The sequence below is a fragment of the Neovison vison genome, chromosome X (genome assembly GCF_020171115.1).
Source record: "Neovison vison isolate M4711 chromosome X, ASM_NN_V1, whole genome shotgun sequence".
Taxonomy (NCBI): Eukaryota; Metazoa; Chordata; class Mammalia; order Carnivora; family Mustelidae; genus Neogale; species Neogale vison.
Genome location: NC_058105.1, coordinates 71,645,620 through 71,660,528, shown reverse-complemented (window position 1 = coordinate 71,660,528; position 14,909 = coordinate 71,645,620). Strand labels below are relative to the sequence as shown.

At 37.3% G+C, this 14,909-nt stretch overlaps 1 protein-coding gene across 3 annotated transcripts in view; it reads left to right on the top strand.

Annotated features, from left to right (window-relative positions):
- The window catches only part of KIF4A (kinesin family member 4A), a 122,107-nt gene that overhangs the window by 5,562 nt on the left and 101,636 nt on the right, over positions 1-14,909 (top strand). For all 3 annotated transcript variants that reach the window (XM_044236094.1, XM_044236096.1, XM_044236095.1), the window contains 3 exons: positions 49-141; positions 3,057-3,223; positions 3,446-3,540. In XM_044236094.1, coding sequence (XP_044092029.1) covers positions 49-141; positions 3,057-3,223; positions 3,446-3,540 — 355 coding nt within the window. The remainder of the gene's footprint in view (positions 1-48; positions 142-3,056; positions 3,224-3,445; positions 3,541-14,909) is intronic.

The following is a 14,909-nucleotide window of genomic DNA, read 5'->3' as shown; positions in this document are numbered from 1 at the left end:
ACCACTGTTAACATCTTGTTTTTACCACTTTATTTTTAACAATACCAGATTTACAACGAAGAAATCTTGGATCTTCTATGCCCGTCTCGTGAGAAAGCCTCTCAAATAAATATACGAGAGGATCCCAAAGAAGGCATAAAGGTGTGTTTGTCTCTCATTTGTTGATACTGAAAAATGTTGGCTACTGCTGAAATTCACATCGCTTTTATTTGCCACTGTAGTTTTAAATGGCTGCTGACATCTCAGTCTTTGAGATTTTGTGTGATCCTGATTTCCTTTGTTAGTCTAGAATTCCTAAATGGGAGCTTTTGTGGGGAAGGAAGTTTTGTCATCTTCCTGTTACCTGTTACCAACTAAATATTAATTAATTATTTACACAGTTCCAAGCCTGGGCTATTCATTATAATAGCCCCTAGCCACAAATGGTTATTTAAACTTAAGTGAACTAAGATATGATGAAATTTAAAATTCAGTCCCTTTGTCACACCAACCCAATATTGTCAAGTACCCAATAGCTACATGTGGCTACTATAGGACAGCACAGATACGGACCATCTCCATGGTCACAGAAAATTCTGTTGGGCCAGCACTATAGCAGACATTATGGTAGGCTTTGGGATGATATTTAAAAGGAAGAAATTAAATAATATAAAACATTTTAAATCCATAAGTACCACAGGAAGAAGAGATCACTTACATGAGAAGTTTCTGTCATATGGTTTAGATGCAGGATGAGGAGCTATAGCTGAACAGAAAATTTGAGGGAAATTTGGGAGTTTTGTATATGGGAGTGGACCAAATCCAGAAGCCAGTATTGAAAACAGACAGAGTTTGGGTCTAGCTTCAGCTCGAGTATTCAGGAAGAGAATCCAAGGCTGGAAGTGGATGGGAGTAGTTTTATATAGTTGGGAAAACTTGGTCAAATAGTGTCTTATCTTATTCCTCTTCCACCCTTTACTGCACAGGAAGATGAAGGTTTAGGATACAGGTGCATGAGGAGCAGATGTGCTTCTGATTGTTTTTTTTTTCTTCTGGGTTATTAAGACATTAGCCAGGTATTAAAAGCAAGACTTGAAAGATCAGACCTATTTTGAAAGCCTGATAGGGGCACCTGGGCAGCTCAGTCGGTTAAGTATCTGCCTTCAGCTCAGGTCATGATCCCAGGGTCCTGGGTTCGAGCCCCATGTTGGGCTCTTTGCTCAGTGGTGAGTCTGCTTCTCCCTCCCTCTCTCTCAAGTATAAATAAAATCTTTTTTTTAAAAGCCTGATACACTTGGAATACAGGAAGATGATTTGGATAGTGGGGATAAGAAACCTTATCAAAGTGGACTAAGTGCATACTATCACCAGAAAGAATATTGGTACTGAGCCAGGTCTTGACCCAGTTCCAAGATCTTTTATTATATGTCCCATGCCAAAGCAGGAATTAAATCCCAAGCATTCTTTGAGGTACAATTTTCAATACAAAGTGTGCACTTTTTATTTAAATTGGGATGGGTAAGGACAAGTTTGTCAACCACTCTTCAGGTGTGATAGATGGTATATAAGTAGAGAGAAAAGAAGTAAGGGTATTCTTGTAGCAAGGAGTAGCTTAAGCAGAAAATACACTCCTTAGGGTGGTAAGACTAGCCCAGTCTGTCTGGATTTGAGGCCCTGGGTTGAGAAGTAACAGGTGTGTTAGGACCAGATTATGAAGCCAGGCTAAAGCTTCATTCGTTCCATCCCTGTAGACAGTATATAAGTGAGACAGCTCTGGCTACTTTTACAAGTTTTTACCTTATGTGTATATCTCTCCAACTGTGTTAGCTCCTGGAGGTTAGGAGGGTGTCTTAAAATCTCCTCGGGTCCTCATTATCTAGCACAGAACTAGTGATTTGGTGACATTTTCAGTGGCAGGATTTTAGGGAGACTAAACAGAAGTGGCTTGAAAAGAAGACAGACTAGGGTGAGGAAGGTTGGAGAAACTTTGTCTTATTCTTCAGGCGTGAAATAAGTAAGGCTTGAAGGACGAGGCAGGTAGATGTGGAAATAAAAGGAAGCAATGGATTCAAAAGAAAAATGGCTAGGAGTGGGAGACAGATGAGGTCTGGAGAAATGGGAGGAGAGGAAGGTGAATCTGAGGTTTTGAGCATAGAGTAATAGAAGTGGAGAGAGTTGGTGCTGGTGGAAGGAAGATGAGTTTGGTTTATAATTCACTATTTTCCAAGTGCGAGTGGCAGGCAATTAGAAATAAAGGACCAGAAATCAGGGCCACAGATGTAGATCTGGGAGCTAGGGAGTAATAAAACAATAGCATATTTGGGCTAGCAGGAGCTTCATAGTCATCTAGTTCAATCTCCAGAGGCTCCAAGAGATTTTAACATGTACAAATTCTCTCAGGTAGATATAGTACCAAGCCTAGGACCCTGTTTTCCCACTCTTCCCCCTAGTGAAAATGTCTAAAACCAGTCAGAGGTATAGGGAGGGGCATAGGGTCACGTGGAGAAAGTAGCAAAGAGAAATACTGTATTTGCATTGCCTTTGCTGTTCTTGAGGCCAAAGCTGACCTTCACATGGGGGCTCCCCACAAGGCACCTATCCGTTGCTCTATCCTAAAATGTAGAGATCTCTTCTAGTTCCAGTGTTGTCTGGTACCCTTGTTTTGGAAATCCCAAGGGAGATGAGAGACCATGGTTTACAGTCACCCCAGAGCTGCTGGTTAAAACATTCCCCATCGGGACACCTGGGTGGCTCAGTTGGTTGGACGACTTCCTTGGGCTCAGGTCATGATCCCGGAGTCCTGGGATCGGGTCCCGCATCGGGCTCCCAGCTCCATGCGGAGTCTGCTTCTCCCTCTGACCTTGTCCTTGCTCATGCTCTCTCTCACTGTCTCTCTCTCAAATAAATAAATAAAATCTTTAAAAAAAAAAAAAACATTCCCCATCACCACAACTGTTCTGTTTGCTGAGGTTCTGTTGGAACGTCAAAGCATTATTTTTTAACCTACTGGTCCTTCTATCTCTGGTGAAGTATGTAAAACAGAATCATAAGGGCATTTTTTTCTTCCTTTGAATTAGATTGTGGGACTCACTGAAAAGACTGTTGTAGTCGCTCTGGATACTGTTTCCTGTTTAGAACAGGGCAACAACTGTAGGACCGTGGCCTCCACAGCGATGAACTCCCAGTCATCCCGATCTCATGCCATCTTTACGATCTCCATAGAGCAAAGAAAGAAGAGTGACAAGTAAGTTGCTGTTCGCTGTTTATAGAGTCAAGATTGTTAACGGTAGTTCTACCAAGGTTGAATAGTAAGTTGCTTCTTAAGTGCATTTGATGAATCATCAGACATCAGTACCCTGAGCACTGGTAACCAGTGGAGCCATTTTGACTGGTTTGAAAGAGAACCAGAGCCAGCAGGTCAGCTTTGACCCTAACCATTCTCATTGGTGTCTTCTTGTCATCACAGGAGTAGCAGCTTTCGCTCCAAGCTGCATCTCGTAGACCTTGCTGGATCAGAAAGACAGAAGAAAACCAAGGCTGAAGGGGACCGTCTGAAAGAGGGTGAGAAAAATTAAGGCCACAGGTGTAGATGGAAACTTCCAGTACTCTTACTGTGTTGTTGGTATCTTGACTGAAATATTTCGGGTTATTTTCTAACAGTAGCTACAATTCAAGTTCAAGGCTAATATCAGAAATAGTGAAAACCTCTTTCTTTCCCTTGCACTCATTTTCTAATTTAGGTCTGAGGTTTGGATCTGGCCCTTGGTTTGATTTCATCTGGTCCAGGCAAGTTTTAGTTTTTGTTTGGTTTGGTTTGGTTTGATTTTATCCCCAACTGCTTATGGTTAAAATTGGTCTCCTGATTCTTTCATCCCTAGTATTCACTGTCCTTTTCAGATATTGTCACTTATAAACCTCATCAGCATGGTCTCCATATCTTCATTTAAGCTGTTGGATATACATGATGAAGGACCTAAGGCTAGAAGAACCCCACGGTGTATGCTGTTAGAGAACTTAGTCTAGCATGTTGGGGCCTGGTGATTTGTATGCTTTGGGAATGATCTTTCAAGTGATTATTAATCTGTCTAAAAAAATTAACAACCAGCCCCTATTTCTCTATTTTGTGCTTAAGGATCTTGTCAGAGATTTTGCCAAATGCCTTGCTAAAGTTCAGATATACAAAGTCTGCCATATTTCTCTTAGCTACCAGTTTAGAGACATGACAAAAAAGAAATAAGGATTAGACTAAATTGACTTCTTCTTAGTGACTTCAAGCTGGCTTCTAGTGCTTATTCTTCCATTTCTAGGTTCTTGAAAGCCATCCCTGTAATCATCCATCCCCTAATAGTCTAGAAGACTTACAGCAAACTTACCAGTCTGTAATTTATAGAATTAACTTCTACTACTCCTTCTTCTTTCTTTTTTTTTGAAAATTGAAATTATATCTGCCTAGTCTTCTGGAACATCTTTCTCTGTGATTCCTCAAAGATCATTGACAGCGCTTCAGCATTCTCATTTGAAAGTACACTCCACTCCCTTGGCTATAATTTCTCTGCTTCAAGATATTTGAACTCCTGTTAAAGGAGTCAAGTTCTCAGTTACTACCTTTTTACTCATATTGGGCTGCAGTTCCCTCTGGGGAACTGAGAATGCAGGAGCAAAAATAGTAATTGAGGAATTTTACCTCTGTCACATATCATTATTATACTGTTGGCACAGGGCAGAGACCTATTTATTGCTCATTCAGCTTTTTGTTCTGAATGTATTTGAAAGTGCCCTTTTTGTTCTATGTTTGCACTGTGAGATTTAGCTTTCTTAATACTATTTTTAAAGGTTCTTGTGCCTCTGTCTTTTTTTAGGTTTACAGTTCTGAGGTTTTTTTAACATCTTTATTGAGATATAATTCACATACCATAAAATTCACCCATTTTAACTGTACACTTCCATGGATATATTCAGAGTTGTGCAACTGGCACCACAACCTAACTTTTGAACATGTTTATCACCCTCAAAGAGAAACTCACCCCCCATGCCATTTAGCAATCACTCCACATTGCCAGCCTCTAGGCAACCGTGACCTGTATTTCATGTAAGTATGATCATACAATATGCAGTCTTTTGTGACTGGTTTGTTTCACTTAGTGCAAGGTTTTCAGGGATCATCCATGTTGTAGTGTGTTGCAACACTTCGTTCCCTTTGACTGCTGAATCATATTCCATTGTGTGGACATATGTTTTCTTTGTCCATTCATCAGTTGTATCCAATTTGGCTCTTTCGAATGTTGCTCTGTGAGCATCTGTGTATAAGTTTTTGTGTAGACAAATGTTCTAATTTCCCTTTAGGTATACACCTAACTGTATAATCACTGGCTGGATCATATGCTAACTTTTAAGTGCCTTTTTTTAATTAAAATATAACTAATATACCATAAAATTCACCCTTTTAAAAAAAACTGTGTAATTCGGTAATTTTTAGTATATCCACAAAGTTGTGTAACCATCACCATGGTAAATTTTAGAACATATTCGTCACCCAAAAAGAAAACCCACACACATTAGCAGTCATTCCCTATTTTTGCCCAACCTCCTCCTTGCCGCACCCCCAGCCCCACCTATCTATGACTAATGCTCTTTCTGTCTCTACAGATTTGCCTCTTCTAGACACTTCATAACACATCTGGTCACACAATATATGGTCTTTTGTGACTGGCTTCTTTCACTCTGACAGTGTTTTCAAGGCTCATCCATGTTGTATAGCATGTGTCAGCATTCATGCCTTTTTATCACCAAACAATATTCTACTACATGAAAATATTAATATATTATTATTACATATTCATCATCAATATTTACTAGTGTATATTTATTTATCCACTGATGGACATTTGGGCTGTTTCCACTTTGGGTTATTAGGAATACTGCTACCATGAGCATTGACATACAAGTTTTTTGGTAGATGTCAGTTTTCATTTCTCTCAGGTACATACCGAGGAGTGGAATTGCTGGATCATATGGTAACTCTGTGTTTTACTTTGTGAGGAACTACCAGATTGTTTTTCACACTTGAACATTCTCAGAATTGCTTTCTTAGAATTCTAATTCTAAAATTAGTTTTCTAATTTTTCCATATTCTTACTTTTATTTTGTCTTTATTTGGAGCCATCCTACTGGGTGTGAAGTGATACCCCATTGTGGTTTTGTTTGCATTTCCCCAGTGGCTAATGATGTTGAGCATTGTTTTATGTGCTTATCAGCAATATTTATATCTTTTTAGAAAAATGGCCATTCAGATTCTTTGCCCGTTTTTTAATTGAGTTATTTATCTTTTTATGGTTGAGTTATGTATGTTCTTCATATATACTGGATACTAACCCCTTATCAGGTATATGCTTTGCAAATGTTTTCTCCCATTCTTTGGTCTGTGTTTTCACTTAGCGATGGTATCTTTTGAAGCACACAATTGAAAAAATTTGGATGAAGTCCATTCATCCATTTTTTTCTCTTGTTGCTTATGGGTTTGGTGTCATATCTATGGAAAATGCCCAGTCCAAGGTCAGAAAGATTTATGCTTCTGTTTTCTTCTAAGAGCTTTATGGTTTTAGATGCTGTATTTAAGTCTTTGCTCCATTTTGAGTTAATTTTTCTATATGGTGTGAACTGGCTGTCCAAAGTTCAGTCTTTCACATGTAGATAATTAGTTATCCCCACATTATTTGTTGAAAAAACTATTTTTTCCTCCCTGCTGAATTGTCTTGGCATCTTTGTCAAGAAGTAGTTGAATTCTCAGTCCTACTCCATTGATCTGTATGTCTCTATCCTTACACCACTACTACACTGTCTTGATTACTGTAGCTTTGTAGTAAGTTGTGAAATCAGGAAGTGTGAGTGCTCTGACTTTGTTCTTTTTCAAGATTGTTTTGGCTATTCTGGGTCCCTTGCATTTCCATATGAATGTAAGGATCAGCTTGTCATTTTCTGCAAAGAAGCCAGCTGGGATTTTCATAGGGGTTGTGTTGAATCTGTAGATTCATTTAGGAATATTGCCATCTTGATATTAAGTCTTTCAATTCACAAAAATCAAATGTCTTTCCATTTATTTAGATCCTCTTGAATATATTTGAATAATTTTTAAAATTTTCAGTGTCTAAGTTTTACAGTTCTTTTGTTAGATTTATTCCTGAATATTTTATTCTTCTCAATGCTGTTGTAAATGGAATTGTTTTCTTAATTTCATTTTCAAATTGTTTATTGAGCTTTGTATAGTGATCTTGTGTCTGCGACCTTGCTGAACCTGTTTATCAGTTCTAATAGGTTTTTTAATGGATGTCATCTGTAACAGAGATATTTTTCCTTCTTCCTTGCTGGTCTGGCTGCCCTTATTTCCTTTTCTTGCCAAATTGTCCTGGCTAGAACCTCCAGGACAATGTTGAATAGAAATGGTGAGAATGGATATTGTTGTCTTATTCCTGAGTTTAGGGGAAAAGCATTCAGTCTTTTACTATTAAGTATGACGTTAGCTGTGGAGTGTTCATAGATGCCCCTACCAGGATGAGGAATTTCTGTCTATACCTAGTTTGTTGAGTGTGTTTATCATGAGTTTTTCAAATGATTTTTCACCATCTATTGACATGATCACATATTTTTGTTCATTATTCTGTTGGTATGGTTTATTGCATTAATTGATTTTTAGATGTTAAACCAATCTCATATTCCTAGAATTAAACCTAACTTGTTTTTGTATGCTTAGTGACTTTCTCAAACTAATTCTGTAATTCCCTGTAGTGTGCAGTCTCAGAAGTGTATGCTTAGTTACTTAGTTACTTAGTTACTTGGTTAACTACTGATTTGTCTCAGACTTCTTTAAATGCCTTGAACTGTAACTCTCTGCATTTGCCTAGGGGTCTGTGTTATGTGTGGGGGCTTGTCTCTAATACTCAGGCTCTCTACAACTCTATCCTAGTCTTCACTTCTTGAACAGGGCCTCAGCGTCAGCCAGGGGTTGATAAGGGCTTTTTAGGACTTTTTCCTGAGCATGCACATGGCTTTCTAGATCTCCAGAAATAAATCAGAGATTTTTAAAGCCTCCTGTGGACTCTTCATTCCCACATCTTCCTTTTAAGTTTCCAAGCAGGCTCTTGTTTAACTGTGCCTATTAAGTATGGTGTGCATCATTACGAGATATTTTTCTATACATAAATGTGTGTGTACATGTAGTAATATATTTGTTATTGCCTTTAAATTTTTGGTATTATTAAATTAATTTACTCCCTTTGAATGACACAAGTAATACATGAATACATTGCTAATATGAAACACAAGCAATGCAGATGAAGATAAACCATGCCCCCCACCCCCATTCCCTACCCGCGCCTTGATTTTCCTCCCAATCCTAATCTAGGGGTAACCACTTTCACCTGCCTGTTTTTTTTTTTTTAATCTGGTGTTTCCCTATTGTTTTTAAAGACAAATGCTATCATCTGCATACTATTTTTTAAACTCCTTTTGTCTCTTAATAATGTATCTTTGAGGGATACCTGGGTGGCTCAGTTGGTTAAAGCATCTGCCTTTGGCTCAGGTCATGATGCCAGGGTCCTGGGTTTGAGCCCTGCATCAGGCTCTCTGCTCAGCGGGGAGCCTGCTTCTCCCTCTCCCTCTGCCTGCCACTCTGCCTACTTGTACTTTCTCTCTGTCAAATAAATTAAATCTTTAATAAAATGTTTTTAAAATAATATCTTCGAATTTTTTTGTAGCTCTATAAACATCTGCGTCATTTTTATGATTGCTATATAGGATTCCACAGTGTACAAGTCTCCTTTGTTTATTTATTCCTGTTTTGAAAGACATTTAGATTATCAAGTTTCTACCTATTGCAAAATGATGCCTCAGTCAATAGCCTTATATGTGATATATACTTGAAAGTATTCTCTAGATTATATACTGGGAAGAGGAATTGTTAGGGTGAAGGGCATACACATTTGAGATTTTAAATACTGCTAAATATTGTTCTCTAAAATGTCTGTCCCAGTATGCATGCCACCTACACTATGTGAGAATATTTTCGTGTACTGTTGACAATATTAGATAAATATTAGATATTATTGACCTTTCTTATTTCTATCTTGAGCATAGCATGTTATTTTTAAAAATTTGTATTTCCCCCAATTACTTGTGAAACTGAGCATTTTTTCATGTTATTGGCCATTTCTTTTTCTGTTTCTGTGAACTGTCTGTTCATACCCTTCACTTATTTTTTTCTTTCAGGTTGTATTTTTGGTTGACTTTAGAGGTTGTCTATATATTTTAAATATTAATACCTTGTTATGTGTGTTATATATATTTTTCTCAGTCTCATTTTTTAACTTTGTAATCTTTTCATTTATATTTATGGGTGTGTTTTCCTATTTTCTTTCTTGAGGTAAATTATATATGCAATAAAACTCACATATTTTAAATGCTCAATTTGTTGAGTTTTGATAGTTGTATATGTACTTATCATCCAGTTTGGGTGTAACTATCACCTAAAACATGATATGAAGGAAACATTTCCATCTACTCCACAAAGTTCCCTTGTACCCCTTTCCAGTCAATCCACCCTAACCATATTCCACCTTAAGCAACCACTTTCTTTCTGACTTCTGTTACCATAGATTAATTTTGCATGTTCTTAGTCTTCTATTAATGGAATCATATAATTTTTATGTTCCTAGCTTCTTTTGTTTAGCATAATGTAGTTAGGGTTTTTTTTTTTTAGATGTGTCCATGTTCTTGCTTTGATTAATAATGTGTTCCTCTGTGTTGCTGAGTAGTATTCCATTATCTGATTATACCACTGCTTGTTTTTCCATTCTCCAGTAGATGGAAGTTTGGGTTATTTCCAGAGTTTTGGCTATTAGGAATAAGGCTGCCTTGAACATTCACATACAGATCTTTTTGTTAATATGTTTTCATTTCTCTTGGGTAAATACGTCAGAGTGGAGGAGGTAGATACGTATTTTTAACTTTTGAAGAAAGAGCCTAGTTGTTCTCTAATGTAGTTTATACCAATTCATATCCCAGCAATGTATGGGAGTTCTGGTTTATCATATCTTCGAAGATGTTGTCAGGATACCTGGGTGTTTCAGTAAGTTAAGCATCTGCCTTCGGCTCAGGTCATGATCTCTGAGTCCCAGGATCAAGTCCCATGCTGGTCTTCCTGCTAAGGGGAGAGTCTGCTTCTCCCTCTCCTTCTACCCCTCCATTTGTTCTCCCTCTCTCTCTCAAATGAATAAATAAAATCTTTAAAAAGAAAAGTTGTCTTATGGGGCACCTGGATGGCTCAGTTGTTAACCGTCTGCCTTTGTCTCAGGTCATGATCCCAGGGTCCTGGGATCGAGCCCCGCATTGGGCTCCCTGCTCAGCGGGAAGCCTGTTTCTCTCTCTCCCACTCCACCTGCTTGGGTTCCCTCTCTTGCTCTCTTTCTCTCTCTCTCTCTTTCTGTCAAATAAATAAATAAAATCTTTTTTAAAAATTTAAAAACATAAAAAAACGATGTCTTAGAAACATTAGAGTGGGTGTCAAATGGCATCTCATCATGGTTTTAATTTGTATTTCAAAGATGACAGTGTTGGGGTGCCTGGGTGGCTCAGTGGATTAAGCCGCTGCCTTCGGCTCAGGTCATGATCTCAGGGTCCTAGGATCGAGCCCCGCATTAGACTCTCTGCTCAGCGGGGAGTCTGCTTCCCTCTCTGTCTCTGCCTGCCTCTCTGCCTACTTGTGATCTCTCTCTCTGTCAAATAAAATAAATAAAATCTTAAAAAAAAAGTCCTTCAAAGATGACAGTGTTGAGCCTCTTTTCATGTACTTACTATCTATTCATGCATCTTTTTTTTAAGGTTTGATTGATTTATTTATTTGTCAGAGAGAGAACGCACACACAAGCAAGCAGAGGGGGAGAGAGAAGCAGACTCCCTGCTGAGCAAGGAACCCAATGTGGGACTTGATCCCAGGACGCTGGGATCATGACCTGAGCCAAAGGCTGAGCTTAACTGACTGAGCACCCAGGCCTCCCTATTCCTGTATCTTCTTTTTTGAAGTGTCCATTCAAGTCTTTTGCCCCTTTTAACAAATTGAAGTATTTGTCTTTTTATTGATGATTTGTGGGAGTTCTTTATATATTCTGGATTCAAGTGTCAGAGAATGTATGGTATAAATATTCTGTTTACAGCCTGTGGCTTGTCTGTCTTTTTAATGATGTCTTTTGATGAGCAGAAATTTTAATTTTTATGAAATCCAGTTTACCATTTCTTTTCATTAATGCTTGGAGCACTTAGAGTCTTGTCCATGAAGTCTTTGCTTACCCAAAGTCATAAAGATAATCTCTTGTGTTTTCTGCTTGAAGCTTTATACCTTTAGCTTTTACATAGTTCTGTAATCTATCTTGAATTCGTTTTTGGCTATAAAATGAGATAGAGGTTAAAGATCATTTCCCCGACTTCACATGGATATGCAGCTGTTCTAGCAACATTTACTAAAAAGAAGTCCCTTTGCCACTGACTTGAATTAGTATTGTGGTGTTTTGAGTTGATGATATGTGTGGATCTGTTTCTAGACTCTAGTCTGCCCTATTAGTGTATCTGTTTATTCTTAAACCCTTTAATAGTGTAGTTTATCGTTTATTTTCATCTCTGGAAGAACACATTTCTCCTCACTTTTGTTTTATAAGAACCATTTAGATTATTTTCTCTTCCAGATGAGTTTTAGAATCAGGTTGTTGAGTTCTAGGAAAAATTCACAAATTGCATAAATCCTTAATTCAATGTATAGATTAACTAGAGAATTGTGCCTACCCATCCAGGAGCATGATCTCTCCACATTTGCTCAAGTCTTTTATGTCTTTCAGTAAGCTATTGCAGATTTCTTGGTATAATTCTTACACCACTTGTCTTGGTAGGCATATTCTAGAATATTATAGTTGGTGTTGCTATTTTGAATATCTTTTTCTGGGCACCTGGGTGGCTCAGTGGGTTAAGCCGCTGCCTTCGGCTCAGGTCATGATCTTGGGGTCCTGGGATCGAGTCCCGCATCGGGCTCTCTGCTCAGCAGGGAGCCTGCTTCCTCCTCTCTTTCTCTCTGCCTACCTCTCCACCTACTTGTGATCTCTCTCTCTCTCTCTCTGTCAAATAAATAAATAAATAAATAATCTGAATATCTTTTTCTATTTTATTTTCTTTTTTAAAAAATTTATTTATTTTCTTTTTTTTAAGAGAGTTTGAGCTTGAGTGTGAGTAAGGGTAGGAGGAGAAGAAGGAGAGGGAGAGAGAGAATCTCAGGTAGGCTCCATGCCCAGCACAGAGCCTGATGCAGGGCTCAATATCATGACCTGAGCCAAAACCAAGAGTCAGACACTCAACAGACTGAGCCATCCAAGCACTGTGCTTTCTTAGTTTTTCATTTCTCAGCTGTGTTTCTTAGATTTTCTAGGTGGATAATCATATTATTTTCAAGTAGACACTTTGGCCTCCTCTAAACATTTATTATACCTTATTTCTTTTTTCAGTACAAGATTGAATAGTAGCAGTGAGAGTAGCCATTCTCACTTTTTTCTGTTTTCACTCTAGCCAGAATGTTGCTAGTGTTTCACCTTTAATTATCACTACAGTTCTGGCAGATATCTTTTATCAAGTTAAGGAAGTGATCTTTTATTCCTAGTTTGCTAAGAAGTACATATTTTTAGTTTTTTTTATTTTTAAAAAGATTTTATTTATTTACTTGAGAGAGCGCACACTCATGAACGCGCTTGAGCACAAGCAGGGGCAGAGGCGGGGGGAGAGGCAGACTCTCCACTGAGCAGGGAGTCTGATGCAGGGCTCAATCCAGGACCCTGGGATCATGACTTGAGCCAAAGGCAGACACTTAACGAACTGAGCCACCCAGGTGCTCCAGAAGTACTTATTTTTAAAATAAGAAATGAGTGTTGCGTTTTATCATTTATTGGGAATTAATGATCATGTACTTTTTCTTCTTTTAACCTATTACTAAAGTGAATTATAAAAATAACTTTTCTATCACTGAATCATCCCCTATTGGCCATGATCAATTATTCTTTCTGTATATTGCTGAGCTTCATGTATTAGTTTTCAATTTAGGACATTTACATATATGTTCCTATGAGAGAGTGGCCTATAACTTTTTTTCTGTGTGTGCTCCCCTTGTCCAGTTTTGGTTTGAAGGTTTTGCCAACGGTATAAAATGAGTTGGGAAGTTTTTTATTTTTTTTTCTATGCCCTAATATAGTTTATATAACATGGGAATTATCTTTGAAGTTTTCTTGGATATTAGATTTTCTATATCTGGAAACAATTTTGATAATTTATATTTTCTTAAAGAATTATTCACTTTGTCTGGATTGCCGAATTTATTGGCAAAATTTTGCATATAGATTTATACTATATCTTTAATCTTCATGTCTGTAATTATGTCTCTACTTTTAGTTCATTGATTATTATATATCTGCTCTATTTTTTTCTACCACATTTGACAGATTTATTGATTAAATCTCCTTTTTCTATATTTTTTTACTCTCTATTAATGACTTTCTCCTAAGTTGTTTTGTTATATTCATTGTATTGCTTCCTGAGTTGATAGCTTAGTTCTTTTTTTTAAAGCTTTCAAGAAGTCAGGATGGTATAATGAACCCCCCATATACCTGTCATATAGTTTCAACAATGACAAATTTATGAGCAGTCTTGTTTCATCTGTATGCTAACCACTTTCTCCCTCTGATATTATTTTGAAGCAAATCCCAGATATATTTTATATATTTCAGTTTGTATTTGAAAAAAAATAAGAACTCTTGGAAGAATATTATCACCCAAAAATTATTAATAATTCTTAGCATCATAAAATATCTAGTTACTGTTCACCTTTCCAATAGTCTCATTGATTTTACTTATTTGGATCAGGATGTAAACAAAGTCCACACATTGCTATTACTTGATAGGTTCTTTAAAGTTTTGTTTAATCTGTAGATAACTCCTCCATCTCTCCTTACCCCTCAACCTTCTTAATTTATTTATTGAAAAAACCGGGTTGTCTTAGGGAATTTCTCATAGTCTGAATTTTGCTAATTGCATATCCCCATGTATTTTTTTAAGGATTTTATTTATTTATTTGACAGAGAGAGAGAGAGAGAGATCGTAAGTAAGCAGAGAAGCAGGCAGAGAGAGAGGGGAAAGCAGACTCCCTGCTGAGCAGAGAGCCTGATGTGGGCCTCGATCCTAGAACCCTGGGATCGTGCTCCCTTCAGCAGCATATATACCAGGACCCTGGGATCATGACCTGAGCCGAAGGCAGAGGCTTAACCCACTGAACAACCCAGGCGCCCATCCCCATGTAGTTTTAACATGTTTCTTGTTCCTCTGTATTTCCTACAAATTGGTAACTGGATCTAGAGGCTAAGTTATATTCAGGATTGATTTTTGCTTTTATTCGAGTATGGCATTTGAATATTTTTCTTATTATAGCATAGCTCATTTGTTTTCAATTGTTCTTCTCTAAAAAGATACATTTAAAACTATTCATTTTCCTCTAAGTACCACTGGATATAATCTTACAATTTTGAGAACTAGTCCTCTATTAATTTCTGAATTAGATAATTCCTTTTTCATTTTTCTTTAACCTGAGTTATGTAGAAGATGTTTTTATGTATCCCATTGTTGCTTATTTCTGATTTATTGCTTTATGATAGATGAATGTGTGTTTTCTTCTTTTTCAAATTTGTCCTGATTCTTGTTTGGTCTTTGTTAATATTCCATGTATATTTGAAAAAAGTGTATTTTCTGTTGGGTATGTAGTTCTATATCTGCCTATTAGATAATCTCTTTAATTATATTATTTAGCTCTTTCATGTTCTTTCTTGTTATTTACTTAGTATGTTATTTTGTGACAATAT